The sequence below is a fragment of the Mytilus californianus genome, unplaced genomic scaffold (genome assembly GCF_021869535.1).
Source record: "Mytilus californianus isolate M0D057914Y unplaced genomic scaffold, xbMytCali1.0.p SCAF_1, whole genome shotgun sequence".
Taxonomy (NCBI): Eukaryota; Metazoa; Mollusca; class Bivalvia; order Mytilida; family Mytilidae; genus Mytilus; species Mytilus californianus.
The window spans coordinates 134731025-134752006 of record NW_026262581.1 but is presented as its reverse complement, the minus strand read 5'-3'; the positions used below and the strand labels follow the sequence as shown (position 1 = coordinate 134752006).

Genomic DNA, 20982 nt, shown 5'->3' with positions numbered 1-20982 from the left:
ATGAACAACTCAAATTGAACTGAAATCTTACTTGTGTTAATGACTATTTGACTAAAGTAAAACCCTGAAAAAAGTTTATGCCTTTTAATTTCAAATTTTGAAATTATTGCCAATAAGTTTCAAACCTTGGAAGAATATTATGTCTTTTATATCACAACCTCGCAAGAGGTGGTTGTGGCTTAAGTTTCAAACATTTGACCAAGTCTGGTTATTTTCGAACGAAATGCGTTAAAAACAATTCACCTTTTATTGGGGTGGGGGAGAGTGGTAAAATCGGAATATAGAAGCACCAAAACTATACACAATGCACAAACAAGACAATTCTTATGCGACTAAAAGTTTTTCAAACACGTTTGGTCAAAATGTCGCATTATTGTAGTGACAGTGGTTACATCATTACTCATCACCCAGCCGTTTTTATAGAACTCACGAGGATCCCATTTGAAGGAAACAAAAAAGAGAATTATCGTTCTTAAAGATACACGGAGACGTCGCAGTATGCATAACCCTATATAGTACTCAGCTCGAGTGTACCTAATGAAAACGTGTCGTACGTACTGAAATATGCACCATACGTTTATCTACATACCATCTTTTAAAAAGTCATTGAAATTGTCAGAGAAAAAACCACTGCAACTCAGTTAGCATTTTAATCACTGCATAGTGTTGACAAGTTATTTTCAACTGAATAACTCCATAAAACATTAAAATGAAAGCCGATCTAGTTCAACTTTCATGCCGTGTAACTGTTTAGTAACTGAAGTAACTAAGAATAATAATTAAAATAAAAGTAAAATAAAAGCAACACAGACTGATAATCTAAGAACAGAAAAAGATTTTTAAATAAATAATTATAAACTGAAGAAATGTGGAGTAGAGAAATAATTGAATCATAGTTAAAATAAACAATCTGTCGCTGAAAGATAAAAAGATTCCTATCACTAGGGAAGCACGTGGTATTATTACAAAAATACTAAGAACCTCCTATGATTTATATCAAAAAGTTATGATAAAAGTCAGAATATTCTCAAAAAAGGAGGAACACACAACGGATATAATTTAAAGTTCTAAATTTTATTATCTTTATCAACAGAAATATCAAAATGACGACATCGAGATTAGAAGAGAAATAAGTTATAATTCATCTTTATATCAAAAATCTATAACAGAATATTTCTCCACCTATTTTTTCAGATAATAATAACGATTTACAAACAATATATATTTCTGTACTGCACAGGAGCCGTACTATTGGTCGATATGGTTTCCCATACGTTAGCTTATCAGAAAAATGATTGTCACACGATAAGGTAAAACAGTAGTAGGAACTGGATGTTAACGAGCTGTCAGGGGCGGTGATGTGACCTCACTGATGACATCGCTGTAGGGGTCGTCCTTGATGTAACAAAGCTGCTCTGTGTTTGGAAGTTTTACTACTTCTGGAAATCTTATCTAACTCCGAATGCTACTTTCTGTCAATTCAATTTTGAGAAAAAAATAAACAGTACATACATGCTCTGTCAAGATAAGTGATAATGAATTCGATGTCTCGAAACAAACTTAAAAGTAGATATTAAATTCTAATGTGATCTTACCGGGAGTTCCAGGATTGACAGATTTATAATGAGGGAACAAGTATATATTATGTAACACATACTTAGAGAGAATTCAGAAGACACGGCACCATGGACTACTACGATGACGATGACTATGATTATAACTATACTTTCTATAATTACACTTATGATTATGAAGAAGCAATCAGCCACTTACCACTGAAGGAGTTCATACCTGTAGTAACCTTCTATGCTATAACTGGACTAGTTGGTCTGATTGGAAACCTTCTGGTTGTTTTCGCCATCGCTAACTTTCCTCGGATGAGAAGTATTACTAACTGGTTCCTTTTAAGTTTGGCTTGTGCTGATCTGTTACTTGTGCTAGTTTGTGTCCCTGTCAAGGTAAGTTTATTTTGTTGTTACAGAAATGTGAATAAAAGTAATTGTAAGATTGACATGAATATAACAACAAACAAATAACTCAAATTCACAATAAAAACAACAACAAACGAACAAATAAACAAAAACATTTAAAGTCAGCAATCACTGAAAATTATTAGAATATACATTTAAAATAAGCGACATTATGTTGGATCACCACAGCTGTATAGATAATCTCCGCACAAAATTTAGTAGACACAATATGAGTTTAAACTCTTTCAAGTCCTCTTGGTGTTGCTAGAGGATTATTATGCACTGTTCAAACATTTGGACCGTTGACATGCGGGACTTTGTCATTTTGCTTTGTTTGATTTACATTTAACGAACTCGTTACCTTGTTGTATAATTGTAAAGTCACAAAAGAATTGAAAACTACTGACTATCCTTTTTGAAAAGTTACATCATTTCGATTCGCACGACTCCGCTATCTACGATAAATTTACTCTTTCGTTAAATTTTTGAAAGAAATGTGGAATGGAGCAAAGTTTTGTTAAAAAAAAGAAATATTTCCTCATTTAGTTAAAATGACAATAGATGTATACATCTATGATTTGACTTACTCTGAGGGAAAAAAGGGGGTGGGCTGAGAAAAAAATGTTTGATCAAAGAGAAGGAAAAAATCTGTTAAAGAGTTTTTGTCCATTAGATTTAATGTTAAGGTTTTTATAAAAAAAAATAGATCATTTGATATTGCGTGGTATGAAAAAGATTTTTTCAGAATTAAAAAAAAAACATTTACCAACACTTTCACCATAAAATTTAATGGCCGATGTCTTATTGTCCTTTGTTTTAGTGCGTTTATCTGCGTAAAGAGGTAATTTAATTTCCCCGGGATTAAGTTCACGTAAGGACCATTTTTAAGATGTCTTTCAATGTCGATAAAATGAACAGTATAGCAGCTTTATGTATGAATTTTGAGTTTTTAACAACATAACTGCTTAATTTGACAGTGTAATCACATACAATAAATGTCTAAGGAAGACTCAAAACTACAATCTATAAAACACATAGTTTTATTTTTATTTTGCGAATCGAATTGATATAAAAAAAAAAAGATAAAAAATTACATTTTCAACCATAACTAAATTTCGATCGACAGTTAAACAGGTGAAAATGTCAAATTCAGGAGAAACATTATCATTACGTGTACCTCCATAACATTATCATATGTATCTCCTTAACATTATCATATGCATCTCCTTAACATTATCATTGTGTGTATCTCCTTAACATTTAGTAATTAGTTATGACACTCATCCTTAATTGTACAAAAATTCGTGACATAGATCCTAAATAGTACAATAATTCATCATATATTAATCCTAAATTGTGCAATTAGGCATGACTTTAACAACAAATTGTACAATAAGTCATGACATTAATCCTAAATAAGTCGTGACATCAATCCTAAATTGTACCATGAGTCATGACATCAACCCAAAATTGTACAATAACTCATGACATCAACCCAAAATTGTACAATAAGTCATAACATCAACCCAAAATTGTACAAAAAGTCGTGACATCCATTGTAAATAAGTCATGACTTTAAACTTAAATTGTACAATAAGTCGTGACATCAATCCTACATAAATCATGACTTTAAACCTAAATTGTACAATAAAGTCGAGACATCAACCAAAATTGTACAGTAAGTAATGACATCAACCCAAAATTGTACAATAAGTCGTGACATCAATCCTAAATAAGTCATGACTTTAATCCTAAATTGTACAGTAAGTCATGACATACACCTAAAATTATACAAAAAGTCCTGACATCAATCCGAAATTTTACAAATAGTCATGACATAACCAAAAATTTTACAAATAGTCATTAAAAAATCCTAAATTATACTATAAGTCATGAAATGAATCCTAAATTATATATTAATATTTATTTTTTATTTCTGCACTTCATGTTGTGGCTGTGATTTAAATTTGCTCGCTTAATGTCCAGTGATAAAATATTCATGACGATAACAAATTAACAATTCAGATAAAGATAGGTTCTTCAGGGATGAAAGTGAGAAATTTGAAATGCCACTAGAAATGAGGGGATATTGGATAGGGCAGAAACATTACCTTGCAACAGGCCCCCTACGGACCCATAAGAGTGTTGTTGCAAGAGTTCATTAACATGTAGAGAGCATGACACCATACCCCTTTAATACGAGGCATCGGGTATCGGATTTTTAAAATGTCCCTTTTTCGACCTGACATGACTGTGTATTTATACATCCCGCGCACTAAAATGGACGCCCTACTTTAGCAAAGGTTTTACTGCCGAATAGCTGAACTACTTGGGTGACCGTCTTTTTTAGCAGTCAACTTTTAAAGTTATGTTGTGGTTGTGATATTTTGCACTATTGCTTGAGAAAAACGGATAATTTATAGTAGCAACATTTGATATGTCTTTGCTACCAATAATCTAAATAACAATCTTTTATATAATTCAATTTTTTCGTTAAGTAATATACAACATATCGAAATTATGGAAAATGATAACAGGTCTATGTTCTTACTTTTGAGATGTATGTATATCAAAAATATATCTCGAGGGAACATACTGTTTCTGGATTTTCCCATGGCAGTTTGAGAGAATTCAATTTAGAATTTACATGAGATTGCGACTTTCCTGTAAATATGGTTTGATGCATTGTTACATGTAAGAGAAACGCCATCAAAATGTATCAAATTGAAATTGTCGATACCGTACTCATGCTTTGGAATGTTTAGTAATCTTGACGATATTGTGACTGCATGTGTTAAGATTGAGGTACAGACAGCGTCAAATCTAATTATATAAACATGAGTATAAATTGCTGAAAACTGCAATTTCGACAGAATTAAGCAAGACACCAAATCTAATAGATATACAGTATATAAAAGAGAGGCGAAAGATACCAAAGCATATAAGTCATCAAAATCAAAATTCTATCCTTATAGTATAACACTGTATTCTCTCATTGTCTTATTTCAATGTCATTTGTTTTACAAAACCATGTAACATAATATAATATGACTATGTTAGTCGTAACATATCTGCGTCTAAGATGACAATGGAAATTTAGGTAAAAGATACAGTGAATGGTCTATGTCACAGAAATTAGTAAACTATAACTGAAAATCGAAAAAAAACCGATGCATTTATTACTTTTATTTTCTGAAAAATAAATGTACATTTGTATAGAATGTACAACAAAACGGCGAAAATGTTCTTTAATTTGTTTTGTAATCTCCATTTACCAATGTAAAGATTTTTCTTAAAAATTGATATGTCGATGATACATAAATTTTCGTGTTAATAATGTAAAATAATAACAGGGTCAAAGACTATACACCAAAGTGGTTATCTAGGTTAAACAATACCACAAAACGTCGAAATAAGCGCAATGTCGTCGCGTAATAAACAGTAAAACGTTAATTTTTGGCGTGTTTTACTACCTTCTAGATAACAGATTGGTTAATACATCAAAAACGAAAGCGACGACCCTATGATTATTTTTATAGTCATCAAACTGAAATTTATGAATGAACAACATGTTAATTATGATGAAAAATCTAGGTATTGCTTTTAGAGATTTTTTGATAAATTAAAGAACGGTTTTCGCCAACTTTATGTGCTTTCTATATACAAATGTTCACCTATTTTGAAAGAATTCATTCATTAATATTTCAGAAAATAAAAAGAAATAAATGTATTTTACTAAATTTTCAGTTCAGGTTTACATACCGCAGCTGTGACATGATCAATTTAATGTAACTTTACCTTAACACCAGATCTAAACACGAGGGTGCCACAAATGGAGTAGGATAAGCTTACCCTGTCGATGATCTTCTGTTCAGTTCTGTTTTTGGCGGGGTTTGTGCTGCTCATTCTGTTTCAGATTTCTATGTAGTGTTTCTGGACTGTTGTCTGTCTTTTCATCTTTATATTCTTTTGGTCATGCTTAGTGTTGTCGGTTCTTCTACGAATAGGATTTTGCATTGCCATCTTGGATTCATTTTTTTCTTATTATTGATTAATTCAAATATGTTTTTATTTATTTATTTGTCTTTTTATTTATTTATTTATTTATCTTTCTTTTTATTTATTTATCTGTCTTCTTATTAATTTATCTATTCAATAAATATGGTTTTCATTAGCGATAATTTGGTTAAAGCATTTCGGTTTTAAAGATATCTGTAAAACTGATAAAAAGATCAAATATGATGCTTCTTCCTTAATTCCAATAGATCTCGTCATCTTTCGGTATAGGTATTGACTCAATGATTGAAACAAACACAAAAGTGGCCATGATACCTCTTTCAATTTGAAATAACGTAGTAATATTTTGTTCGAAGTATACATGGCTTTTTATTTCCGATAAAAGGCGTGTTAATGACGTAAGTGAAATAGAACTTATCGTCTGCGTGGTTTTTCTTTCTTCTTTCATTTTTGTTTCCTTCATTTCCAAAGCTTCAAAGAAAACGCGTTAAGTAACAGTGTTCACTGAAATATTTTGACATTGTATTGTTCTTTGAACTATTTCCATCTAATACACAGAGTTTGTAGTCTTTTACATTTCTAAAGAATCAATATTAATGTTGGCTTAATGGGAAATGGCCAACTGAAGGATGGCAATCCGCTAAACGTTTTTACGAATGAGATGCGTTCAATAAAAAGTAAAAGTGTTTACGGAAATTAATTAAGAAAAGTAATTGTGAATTTAAAAAAAAAACCAAATATTAAAAAGAAGACATTTTGTATTCAATACCATTGACATGATCATAAGAGTTGTGGGAAGTTTTTAACAAAGAAATTCATCAAGTTTAGTCTTAATAGCTACAATAAAATATATAAAAACTTCTCTTATTCAAGAAGAAAAATATTTGATAGTGAAAAATCATTTCCAGTAAAGCTTAAACTGCGTTGATGTCTACCCGCCTATCACCTTTGTATTTGTAAAATCAGAATTTGATATCGTCTAAGAAAGTGTTTTTTTGTTGTTGTTGTTGATGTTTTACATATATAAATATATATTATATATAGCTTCATTTTTCTCCTTATCAATGATTTGGATATTAAGATAAATCCCTGTGCTTATTTAAGTCCAAAATAATAGCGGAGAAGAAAGAAAAAACATTTGTCAAAAATAAATTCCAATTCTTTATGACGGTTCATGTTGAATTTGCTGTAGTTTATTATTTTCAATATATAAGTTGTTTGTATCGGTAACGGTATATTCTGTTATCCATTGTCCGGTAAAAAAACTAGCTTTCTTTTATATCAAATTTTCATTTTCGGCCAGGGTAAGTTAAATGGTTTATACATTTGCCGAGGTTAGATAAGAGACCAATCTGCTACTTTGTGCCTAATCACCGGATATTTTTTTATCAACGAATTCCACCATGAGTACAACACGACGGGTGTTACTAGTAAAGCAGGAGCTGTGGTTAATTCCGGAGATACTAAGGTCATCCTGAAGTTGGCGGAGTTCATGTTCCTTAATCTTTAGTTATGGTTTTAATTCTTCTTCTTCGACTGCTAGTTTTAGATTGCCCCTTTCTATCGTTCTTTTGTTTACGAATTCGTTGTATTAAATGTAGAATTTGTTATTACATATTTTTTTCTAATCTACATCAAGTATCTAATCTGTAATAATAAATTTGAAAAATAGTATGTGGAAATGTGAAATCCATAATAACCTATTTTTTTTTTTATTTGTTTGTCCTCACGAAATTTGTATTACAAAAACTTGTTTTACAATCTGCAACTAGAATACAAACAGAAATTCTGCTGAAAAAGGTCGAATCATAAATCTTCAGCTGAGCATGGTGTTTGCCTACATCTGAAATAATACTATATCTATGGTCCTACTTCAGAAATAATACTATATCTATAGTCCTACATCAGAAATAATACTATATCTATAGTCCTACATCTGAAATAATACTATATCTATAGTCCTAAATGTGAAATAATACTATATCTATAGTCCTACATCTGAAATAATACTATGTCTATAGTATTAAATCTGAAATAATACTATATATATAGTCCTACATCAGAAATAATACTATATCTATAGTCCTACATCTGAAATAATACTATATCCATAGTCCTACATCTGAAATAATACTATATCTATAGTCCTACATCTGAAATAATACTATATATATAGTCCTGCATCTGAAATAATACTATATCTATAGTCCTACATCAGAAATAATACTATATCTCTAGTAAGGACTGCTTCATACCTTGATCTTTTCCTCAATATTAACACAGATGGACGACTTCACACGAAAATCTATGATAAACGGGACGATTTCAACTCCCCAATTATCAATTTCCCATTTCTCAGCAGTAACATACGCTCTGCCTCTTCGTATGGTGTTTACATATCTCAGTTGATACGTTATGTTCGTGCATGTTCACACTATACGGACTTCATATACAGGAGTGTGCTCCTAACGCAGAAACTGTCCCAACAAAGTTATGAGGAGGACAGATTAAAAATGACACACCGTAAATTTTACGGACACCATCACGAATTGGTCGATCCATATGAAGTGTCTTTGTCCAAACTAACTAAGGACATTTTTACCACGTGTTAGATTGTGGTTTGACATTACGTCGTCTGATCTTTTAATTACCGAACATGACTTATTCCCGATTGTGACTGTTTTGCTGAGTGTGAATTCGCATTGCTATAAGACGTGTCACGGTACTTTTCTATCAAAATTCATGTTTTATTTGTTATTCTCATCGGATTTTGTCAAATGTCTTATCGTTTGTAGTTGTTAATCTTATTTTTTTCTGTTGTATTCGTGTGTTATGGTAAATATAATTAATCACCCAGTTCATTAATTAGATTTTAGTTTGGGTCAACTAAATTTATACGATATATTTGGTTTACAGTTTGATTTAAAAGAAACACCGACGTAGATAGATAATACTATTAATTATCTAATTACTACCACATTTTATATTAATTAGTATTGTAATTTTCATTGTTATTAATAAATGTTATATGAGTTTTTTAAACCAAATCTTGAATTCTATCCTAATTCTATCCAATTTTGGGAAATTTCGGAAATTCAAATGTGACGTCACCTTTTTTTTTGCGTTGATCTCTTTGGCTAACTCGGCTGTGAATTTTTATGTGCTGGTTTATGTTGTTTTATGTATCCGTTTTTATTCTGTAGTTAGTCACCACTTCGGTGTTATCATGTATACCTATTATATAGTCATTTTTTTTTATAAATTTACTGTTTGCAAAAGTATGAATTATTCTAAATACTAAGAATTTTCTTATCCCAGATATATAACCTAAGCCGTATTTGGCACAACTTTTTTAAACTTTTGGTCCTCAATGTTCTTCAGCTTTGTTCTTGTTTTGGCTTTCGAACTGAGCGTCACTGGTTAGTCTTGTGTGGACGAAACGCGCGTCTTGTGTATTAAATTTTAAACCTGGTACCTTTTGTCAGCTATTATTCGTATGTTTCTCTGTCCTATATGTTCTCCCATTTATTTGTATTGTAGTCCTGTCATGTATTGTTGTCATTTTAATGTTATATTTAACATTGCCATAAAAGCGGGAGGTTTGGCTAGCCACAAAACCAGGTTCAACCCACCATTTTTTTCTTAAAATGTCCTGTACCAAGTCAGGAAAATGGCCATTGTTTTATTATAGTTCGTTTCTGTGTGTGTTACATTTTAATGTTGTGTTTCTGTTGTGTCGTAGTTCTCCTCTTATATTTAATGTGTTTCCCTCAGTTTTAGTTTGTAACCCGGATTTGTTTTTTTCTCAATCGATTTATGAATTTCGAACAGCGGTATACTACTGTTGCCTTTATCTAGTCCTACATCTGAAATAATACTATATCTATAGCCCTGTGTCTGAAATAATACTATATCTATAGTCCTGCATCAGAAATAATACTATATCTATAGTCCTACATCTGAAATAATACTATATCTATAGTCCTGCATCAGAAATAATACTATATCTATAGTCCTACATCAGAAATAATACTATATCTATAGTCCTACATTTGAAATAATACTATATCTATAGTCCTACATCAAAAATAATACTATATCTATAGTCCTACATCTGACATAATACTATATCTATAGTCCTGCATCAGAAATAATACTATATCTATAGTCCTGCATCAGAAATAATACTATATCTATAGTCCTACATTTGAAATGATAATATATCTATAGTCCTGCATCTTTTTTAATCAAAGGGGTTGTATGAATTAAAAACAACAGTTGCATAATTTTAACACACCGTAATTTGTATTCGCTGAACTGTTTTCCTTAATTTACACCAATAGATAACATGTTGTTCAGTTTTCTATTCTAATTTACAGGTCACCAGAAAATATATCTACTTCGGTAGCGAAAGTCGTTCCATTTTTACTTCCTTTTAAACTACTTATATTTTCAAATTCTGTTAATATGTGTTTCGATAACTTAATATCATCAATTAAATAGTTGTATGAGTCAATACAGTTCTCTGGTTTTTAGACATGTTATTAAACTATTGAGCTACAAGGATGTTTTAGAGATAACATTTATCATCTTTCGTAAATACGAGTATCAGTCAATATTGATAAAATTCTCAAATCTTATTATGTATCATATGATTATCAGTTTGAGACTAGAATCTAATGCCTGTAGATATATTCCAGATATCCCAGTCCGAAAAATTAATTTAACGATTTGGGTTGTCTTAAATTCCCCTTCGGAATCAAATATCCTAATTAACAAATATCTATACAAATAGATTAGGGACAAGAGCGGTGCGTATAATGTATCATTTAATCGTTTATACAATGATTGATTACCTTAAATGAGTGAAAACAGAGGAAATATTATAGTAGGGTATGCTAGAGGTTTTATTTTCCCCTTCTAAATAAGAAATATTATAGAAGGTATGCTAGAGGTTTTATTTTCCCCTTCTAAATAAGAAATATTATAGTAGGGTATGCTAGAGGTTTTATTTTCCCCTTCTAAATAGGAAATATTATAGTAGGGTATGCTAGAGGTTCTATTTTCCCCTTCTAAAAAGGAAATATTATAGTAGGGTATGCTAGAGGTTTTATTTTCCCCTTCTAAATAGGAAATATTATAGTAGGGTATGCTAGAGGTTTTGTTTTCCCCTTCTTAATAGGAAATATCATAGTAGGGTATGCTAGAGGTTTTATTTTCTAAATAGGAAATGGCGATATTTACCACATTTTACTTCTCAACCAATCAGAATTTTCCAAGATCGATTTCCGGTTGATTAGCCAGCCAATATTTCCTCCACTTTTAATAACCATTTTCTTTAGTATGCTTTTTAAAAAATGGTGCGTGACATCGGTCACATTGTACCCACCCCCCTCTTTATGTATTCGAGTTAATTCTACAACTTCTAATACTCTTTATATTTTGAAATTTGGTAAATCATCAAAATTTGAACTATCCATTTTGATAATGAGTATTACAGGTTGAATATTATTAAAGGTTAGATGCGGTTATAACATACTTCTCTTTGATTTTTTTTTTTTTTTTTATTTTGATCGAAACTGCCTGACTATGCAAAATAGTAGATTCAGTTTCCTTGAATTTGTTTCACACCTAGGCCATTATCCATAGTTCTTTCAATCTTTTCTTTTCATAAGTATCACAGCCCAATGTGTGTACTTTACAATATTATGATTTATTATAAACAGGTCATCAAATTATAAACGCCTGACGAAAGCCCTAAATCGCAATTTTGTCAGATTTTGGCAAATTTTGAGTATTTATCCCAAAACTGTAAAAGGACATCGTCAATCAAAATCAAAATTCTATTTAAAGATTAATCTTTGTATTGTCTTTCGAGTAGAAATACATCTATTATGATTAGCGATGCCATTTGTCATTCGATGCAAAATTTGACAAAACCATGTAAGATTTGCAATTTCCATCAATATGCCTTCAACAGCATCAAGAAGAGCTGAATAACATTTGAATCTTATGGAAACTGTGAAGCAATTAATATTCTTAGTATATGTTATTGTCTCCTTAATATTCTATTTGATGTAGGATTTGTCAACTTTTAGCTTTTGACCCTGTGAGTGAAAGAAATAAAGGGGAAATTGGCCTTACTCTGTATACTGTTTGACTTTTTAGAAAGATCGTACATTTCTAGTCAGATGAACAAAGTCTAGAATAAAACGTGCCTTTTAAGTGATTTAGAATGTAACATGAATTTGGGCTCTTTATTTTAACAAATGAGCTTCCGTGTAATGAAAAAAATAATATCCTTCTTACCTTTGTTCTATACCTCTTCATTTATCATATAGCTGACCAAGCAAAAACATCCAAACGAGACAACTGAACTACGAGACAACTGAAGAACGACTTCTTGGCTTAAACCTTTTTTTTTATAATAATTTATTTTCTAGATGAATTATTTTATTCTGAAAGCTATTGATGAATAATCTTCAGAAACATCGTTTTGTGTAGTATCTAATCTGGTCATTTCGTACAATCTCAAAGTAAACAAAACGAAGATTCATACTACAAAAGACATGATGGCATTACGAAATGACCATTTATATGTTTCCTGCAATACATTTTCATTGAAAAAAGCGAACAAAACGAAGTAACTCATTCCAGTCTATTTCATTTTATATAACAGTTGAATACTTCATTTGTTATTGAAAACATACACTATAGTTTCGAAAATATTGCAAATTAATGTGTTTTACTCGACTAGAGATCTGCGTTAATAGTCTTCTCGAATTCACCAATTAAACATCAATTTGTATTAAACATTTATAATAGATATTAATGAAGCGTTAAAATAGATATAAGTATGTCAGTAGACTTCATATTTCTTCGTTTGTTTACATGTTTACATTTGTCTTTAACTCAGATATACAGGCATATCACAGCTGTTTTCCATTCGTTCCGTTGGTTGATTTGGTCTAACATTTGATTTCGTCAGTTTTTATGAACTTCTCCCTTTTTGAATTTACCTTGGAGTTCGGTATATTTGTTAATACTTTTTTATATTCTAATTGAGCATTCTCTATCTGGGTAGGAACCGAAATCTGGCTTCGTAATATACCTCAAGCACAGGTAACAGACTAAATCAGGGAATCGCATGAAAAAGCGAAGGAGCGTCGCCGGGTTCGTCGACAAGGTAAAGCGTCTACTGCTATATAGAAATTAGAAGATGTGGTATGAGTGCCAATGAGACAATTCTCCACCCAAGTCACAATGTATAAAAAGTTAACAATTACAGGTCAAAGTACGGCCTTCAACACGGAGCCTTGGCTCAAACCGAACAGCATGCTATAAAGGGCCCCAAAATGACTAGTGTAAAACAATTCAAACAGGAAAATAAACGGTCTAATCTATATAAAAAACGAGAAACGTGAAACACTAATACATCACATCAACAAACGACAACCACTGAACAACAGGCTCCTGACTAAGGACAGGTGAATACAAATGCAGCGGGTTTAAACGTTCTGCATACATCACCCGCCATCCGAATCTATACTCAATCAAAATGTCACAATCGGGAATAGGACATAATCTATAACAATACAGATCATACGACTATACCTAAAACCGTGAAGACATTCCCTACTGAGACAAGTACACATTCTATCAGTCAATCAATTCGTGATGGTGACTGTCCGTGAAGACATGCCCTACTGAGACAAGTACACATTCTATCAGTCAATCAATTCGTGATGGTGACTGTCCGTGAAGACATTCCCTACTGAGACAAGTACACATTCTATCAGTCAATCAATTCGTGATGGTGACTGTCCGTGAAGACATTCCCTACTGAGACAAGTACACATTCTATCAGTCAATCAATTCGTGATGGTGACTGTCCGTGAAGACATTCCCTACTGAGACAAGTACACATTCTATCAGTCAATCAATTCGTGATGGTGACTGTCCGTGAAGACATTCCCTACTGAGACAAGTACACATTCTATCAGTCAATCAATTCGTGATGGTGACTGTCCGTGAAGACATGCCCTACTGAGACAAGTACACATTCTATCAGTCAATCAATTCGTGATGGTGACTGTCCGTGAAGACATTCCCTACTGAGACAAGTACACATTCTATCAGTCAATCAATTCGTGATGGTGACTGTCCGTGAAGACATTCCCTACTGAGACAAGTACACATTCTATCAGTCAATCAATTCGTGATGGTGACTGTCCGTGAAGACATTCCCTACTGAAACAAGTACACATTCTATCAGTCAATCAATTCGTGATGGTGACTGTCCGTGAAGACATGCCCTACTGAGACAAGTACACATTCTATCAGTCAATCAATTCGTGATGGTGACTGTCCGTGAAGACATGCCCTACTGAGTTGAGACAAGTACACATTCTATCAGTCAATCAATTCGTGATGGTGACTGTCCGTGAAGACATGCCCTACTGAGTTGAGACAAGTACACATTCTATCAGTCAATCAATTCGTGATGGTGACTGTCCGTGAAGACATGCCCTACTGAGTTGAGACAAGTACACATTCTATCAGTCAATCAATTCGTGATGGTGACTGTCCGTGAAGACATGCCCTACTGAGTTGAGACAAGTACACATTCTATCAGTCAATCAATTCGTGATGGTGACTGTAAAATTATGTAGTATCGATTTCACTTCTTCTTCCTCAGTTTATTTTTTAAGAAGCACACCTCTGTAAACAATGTCCTTATAGTTTTAAAATGCACGAGCGTAACCTATTAATTGAGATGTTAGCGCAATACGATGAGCAGAAAGTATGTTATTGATAAGAAATGGGAAGCTAACTATTGAAAAGTCGTACATCTGTGTCAATATCGAGGAAAAAATCAAAATATGAAGCAGACTTTCTAGTATCCTTAACCTCAAGTTCACTTGGATATATGAGAGCAATCGCTGAAATATGGGTTATTGAGTGACAAGAGATCTGAAAGTGACATTTCAAGATTCGTTTTCTTTATGTCTTTGAGAAGGTTCTGTAAGTATTTGCTTAATATGAGTACAATAATAAGTCGATCAGTAGGGTGGAAAATAAGTTCCCATTGGAATACCGACTGTCTGTTGAAATATCAATCCACGAAATCAACAAAGATGTTGTCGATTAGACAATCCATCTTTTTAAAGATATTATCTTCAGTGTACTTTTTGTTGGAATCAGTGTGGTTCTTCACAAAGTCACGACCTTAAATAAAGAATTTGTATCTACGATTCCCATTTTTGTAGAAAAATCTCTGATTTATGAGACGATCTGGTTGATTTATCATTTGTGCATGAGGAATAGCAGTGTAAAGTGTAGGAACAAAAATCAAAAGTTATGTTATTATTGCACAATTGTAGACTGTGATCTATGTCTAGGTATCCAGTATAAATACGGGACATTTTCATCGTACATTTTTATGTTGAAACCAAAGAAGAAAACGACGAATTTGTAATTTTCTCATTTTTTCTTTTGTGAATGATGCAAGGGGATAAAGGGGTATCCAAGCTTTGCTGTGAATTCCAAGTCAAGTGTGCACGGGTATGGATTGCACTTTCCAAAATTGGAAACTATGACATATTGAGATTGAACAGTATTTTTGCTTGGGATCAGATCACCCATTGTATTGCTATATAGTTAAAGTTGTTTAAGGAATTGTTACCGTTCTGGTGTTCCATAAAACAAAGAATTTACAGGTGTCAGCATGTGTTTAAATTACATAACTGTTAAAAAACAATGAAAATTTTAATGTAAAGGTACTAGAATATTCCAAGCTAATAATGTGACTCTTGGCAATTGTGTTATTCATATTATCAATTTACTCTATTTAAAGTCAGCTTACCTTTAGAGTCAATATTCTCAGGGGATATATTAAAAGTATTTCAAATCTATCATTCACGCTTTACTAAAACCAAATCATATTAGATAATATATGGCTTTCAGTTTAGAATCATGGTTATAATTGCCACTTTCATAAGTCGTAAATATTGCCTCTGATAATTTCCTAAGTATTCAGGAAAAGTATGGTGCCAAAACACAGTTGACTTGATAACACCCACATGAAATACAAGATATTACAAAACCCATTAACCACCAGATACACTTATACAAAATAGGAAACTTTTTTTTCTTCAAAAAGTAATTTTTTAAAGCAGTCGAGATTTTTTTCCATGTATTTTTAATGACTGCTTTGTGATAACAGTTACCTGTTTTGACAATGAAGGTATTGATGGTTTAATTATATATATATTTTTTTCGTTATCGTAGTTATTATAACAGCTATAAAAAAGGAAGCCTTTTGTCACCCTTTTATATCAGTACAACGTGCCTTTCGTCTAAATTATTTTTGTGTGGTTCATGCCAATCTGATGATTCAAACCATTTCTACATTTCCGACTGATTTTTACTGTTTGCTTTTATATTGTGTTGTAACATCTCTGTCCAAGGTTGGGGGAGGGGGAGCGTTCATAAACCTGTTAAACCCCGCCATATTATATATGTGCTCGTCACAAGTCAGAGCTTGTAATTCAGTGGTTGTCGTTGGTTGCAGTCTGTTATATTTGTTTTTTTTTGTTTATAATTTTCTTATTAAAGGTATGAGTTTTGATCACTATTGAAGGTCGTGCGGTGACCTTTAGTTGCTTACATCCATGTCATTTGATTTTTGTTTATTGCTGTCTAATGGCAATCATATTGCTTTATATTCTTGTTATTTTGTATTGACCAATTTCAATCAACTAAAACAACAAGCTAATACTTTTGCTGCCTCCATGTTCATAAAATAAATTAAGTGCCAATTTTACTTTATATGATTCGTCAGTAGTACAATTGAAGGACAATAGAATCAGTAATACATACACATGAGAACAGTTTATTACCAACGAATGACATCACATAAACGAACTGTTATAACAGATATAAAGTTTCTGTTGATATTTATTCTATACATCTTCAACACAACTTCATCCTGTATTTAGACATAAAGAAATCATTGACTTTATGTTCAATTAAAAAAAGAAATGAAAACCTGTAAATTTCTCCGTGATTTTCACGCTTGGTACATATTGTGACACAACATGAAATGGTAATGGTCTTTTTCTCTAGGAAAGTAAAATGTTACATTTAGTATTTGATTGGAATTCCGAAATCTTTGTAAGTCCAAATGAGGGTCGTGGTTTTCAGAAGAGACGTGAAAGATGCCAAATTGACATTCAAACTCGTAAGTCGAAAATTGACTGACAACGCCATGGCAAAAAAAGAAAAATACCAAAAGACAAACAACAGTATACAAAACACAAGGTTGAAAACTAAAGATTGAGCAACACGAACCCCACTGAAAAACGGGGTGGTCTCAGGTGCTCTGGAAGGGGAAGCATATCCTGCTCCACATATGGCACCCGTCGTGTTGCTCATGTAAGTACAAACCAGGTGATAAGTCTAATTCAGTAAGTCATATTCGGGGAAAACGAGGACGGGATTGTGGTTACGACGATTGGAAAAGATCCGTCGTCACCTGTGAAACAAAAATTATAGAATGGTCAACCAACTCATTATGGCGTCTGATAGATTTTCGAAGGGATGATTTCAACTTCACCACTTGGAACTATTGGTTTAATAGCTTCCTTGTGAGCAGCAGCCTTCTATCAAGGAAATCCTGATTTGAAACACAAGCCCTGGAATATCGTATCAACTAAGAGAAATATACTCCATATGCAGATCATATGTTGTTACTACGGTGTTCCTAGCAGATCTTCAAATTAGTTTGAACTGATAAGCTATAATTCTTTCTGAACGTTTAGAAAAATCAACCCTTCAATCTTGTTCTGAGAATAAGGTTGCAGTTACCCCAGGAAAAGTTAAACGTTGATGGATTTAGCTGTTTCATTCAGGCCTCTTTTTTCTTGAAAAAACCTTTATTTCATTTTATAACAGTCCTTGTTTCTCTGTAGTGCAAAAAAAGTGGTCTACTATATAGCATAATACAGTCAAAGTTAGCTTAAGAGGATCATACGAAAATCAAGATTCTATTCTGAACGTTTAAAAAGTGCATTTCAAAATATGATTTCTAAAATTTCGTATCAGAAAATGGGAAGAAATTGAAAGCTTTGAAAAGTTGCAATATGGCAAATGAAATATATATTTAAAATTCCAATATTTAAGAATTAACACTGCAGCAGTTTCATATTTTACAACACTAATATATTTATGACAATCATTTGATATAAAAAGTACTGGTAACATGTTGTAAAGCGGAGCTAATGATGAATAGATGGGGAGAAACATTACATAATATTTGCATTGCTTCTTTCTAAACGTTAACGGAGTCTATCAGATTGTGTCATCAAAAGTCGTGAATAAATTTAACAGAGACTTACAAGATCTGTCAACAAACGTTGTGAATAAATTTAAGAGAGACTAACAAGATCTTTGACGTTGGAGAGGCACATCAACATGTGGCTGGGTAAAACTATTTTCCCCTATAAAGATTGCATCAATCAATATTTTTTTTTCAAATATAGAGGCAAGTTACTCAAACTGCACCAGTCGCAGTTTTATTATCTTTTAGATCTATGGGTATAAACTATTTCTTATCACATAAACAAGGATAGTCTGATGTTTAGTTGGAGTGCAGCAAGTATCAGATTTCTGTAATGGTAGTCTTGTCTTGTTAACACACCTGGAGCTATCGCTAATCAACTTATCAACTGCATCTTGGCATTCCAGCATATGATATTGTAAGTTGAAATCAAGATACACCCTATTCACTCACATGCTGAAATGATAGAAGGCTGGTTTCTAATATTAAAGACAATGTATACCTGGATTTATGTTTTCATATTTATTTAACAAGTTTCCTTTACCATAAGCAAGTTCGTTACAATTTACTGCAATTAAAGTATCCGAATATTGCTATATAAACGATTGAAACAAGCAAATGGATGTCCTTGTACATCATACAATCCAGGTTGACATAATAAATAATAAGATTTACTTGCGATGTTTCTTTATCGTATATGTAGGACTTGGTACTTTTTGTGTTTTGGCAATAAGAAGAATGTATGACGTTGCATTCGGATTTAACTTTGTAACAAAATCTTACACAGGCAGAAAAATTAATTTTGGATGATGTCAAGAACGAACGTAAAAAGGGGAATTCTATTAACTTAATGACCATTCTTATTATTTAAACCTTCTTCTCTGCTCGAAAAATCCAGACCGTTAAGTTGTGTTGGTAATAAGGTTGAAATGCGATATTCTGAATTAGTAGAAAAATTACTTTAGAGCAGTTTCCTTGATACATCGGTGGTACAAAGATTATTTATTTTACCAATAAAAACAATTGAAGAGGGATAGAAACATATCAAGTTATCATTGATCCTATTGGTTATATTAAAGAGAAGACAACATTTCCTCGTTTTCGGTTCATTTTGACTACAAATCAGGCAAACTTCAAATAAATTACTGACAAATATGACGGAGTTAGTCAATGTTAATTAGTGAAAATTAGTGGCAAAACTGGCACTGTTATTATACAGAGGTCACTCATCCTAACTTGTAATTTGATTACGAACACTATAAATTTCAACTCCATAAGTAATTCAGTTGAACTTATTTATGTATACATTAAGAAATGAACATTTCTAAAGCTATATATAATCACAAGAGACGTTTATTACACCGAGATTTTTATGCCCAACCTAGGAGCATATTGTTTTTCGGTCTGTGCGTCCGTTCGTCCGTTCGTCCGTCCGTCCGTCCTTCCCGCTTCAGGTTAAAGTTTTTGGTCAAGGTAGTTTTTGATGAAGTTGAAGTCCAATCAACTTGAAACTTTGTACACATGTTCCCTATGATATGATCTTTTTAATTTTAATGCCAAATTAGAGTTTTGACCCCAATTTCACGGTCCAATGAACATAGAAAATGATAGTGCGAGTTGGGCATCCGTGTACTATGGACACATTCTTGTTTTATGTCATTTTGGTGTTGATCTAATGTAACTTACTCATGTGATAAATTCGATGGAAACATTGCCAATTTACATATTTATAGAGCCTCAACGTCGAAAAACATATCTTTTAATTAAGGATTTTCTGTATAGGCGAATAATTTTTGGGAACGCTTCCCTTTCTGGTGTAACTTTTGTGACAAAATCTGAGTCAAAAATGTTTACTTTCCATAGGTATGGAGACTAACACTAACAGCTTAATTTTAAATGGTCAGGTTTTCATTATGAACAACATTTGTTTGTTACAAGTTGTTATAATATTTTTTATCATTATCCAAATAGCATAGTAGAGTGGGTGGCGCCTATTCGCCGTGGACACATTTTCGCCGTTTTTGCAATTTTTCTGTAAATTTCGGGTGCCTTTACCCAATACTTGCCTAAATAGATGCTAAACGCTGTTTGTAATGTTCGAACTGTTGATATTCCTCTTTATCCCATTTCCAATGTTATTCGCACATATAAAGAAATACGCAGGTGTTTTTTGAACGATTTTGGCAATTATGTAAGATTTATATGGCAGGCATGAGCAGTCATAAAGTAAATATTTGTTAAAAAAATCGTATAGGAATGATCTCTCAAGCTAATTCATGTAATTGCAAACAATTGTTTTTATACTATACAAGGATAATGAGGATGGTCATATCATACATTGCGGCGAAAATGTGTCCCCCATGGTACAAGAACAACTTGATTTCCTCTTGAGTTTGCGTTCATTTTTAAGACATTCAACCAATGTTTTGAAAAGAATTCCTTTATCAAACATTTTTTTCATATAGTAAACTTTCTGAAACCTATATAAAAAGTTTCAAATATTCGAATGTAGGTCGGATGTAGGTGGAAATGAACGAATTTTGCGGCGAATATGCGTCACCCACTCTATATGTTATGAAAATTTGATAAATAAAAAGGTCGAGTTTAAACAAGCTCTTCAGTCTCGGTGCAACAGTATGATTTTGAACTTCATAC

The 20982-nt window shown here is 32.3% G+C and overlaps 1 protein-coding gene across 1 annotated transcript in view; it reads left to right on the top strand.

The window, feature by feature from the left end:
- The first annotated feature begins 1218 nt into the window (after nt 1–1218).
- The window catches only part of LOC127735530 (allatostatin-A receptor-like), a 42758-nt gene continuing 22994 nt past the window's right edge, over nt 1219–20982 (top strand). Inside the window, exon 1 of the mRNA XM_052245725.1 lies at nt 1219–1958. Coding sequence (XP_052101685.1) covers nt 1686–1958 — 273 coding nt within the window. The 5' untranslated portion in view covers nt 1219–1685. The remainder of the gene's footprint in view (nt 1959–20982) is intronic.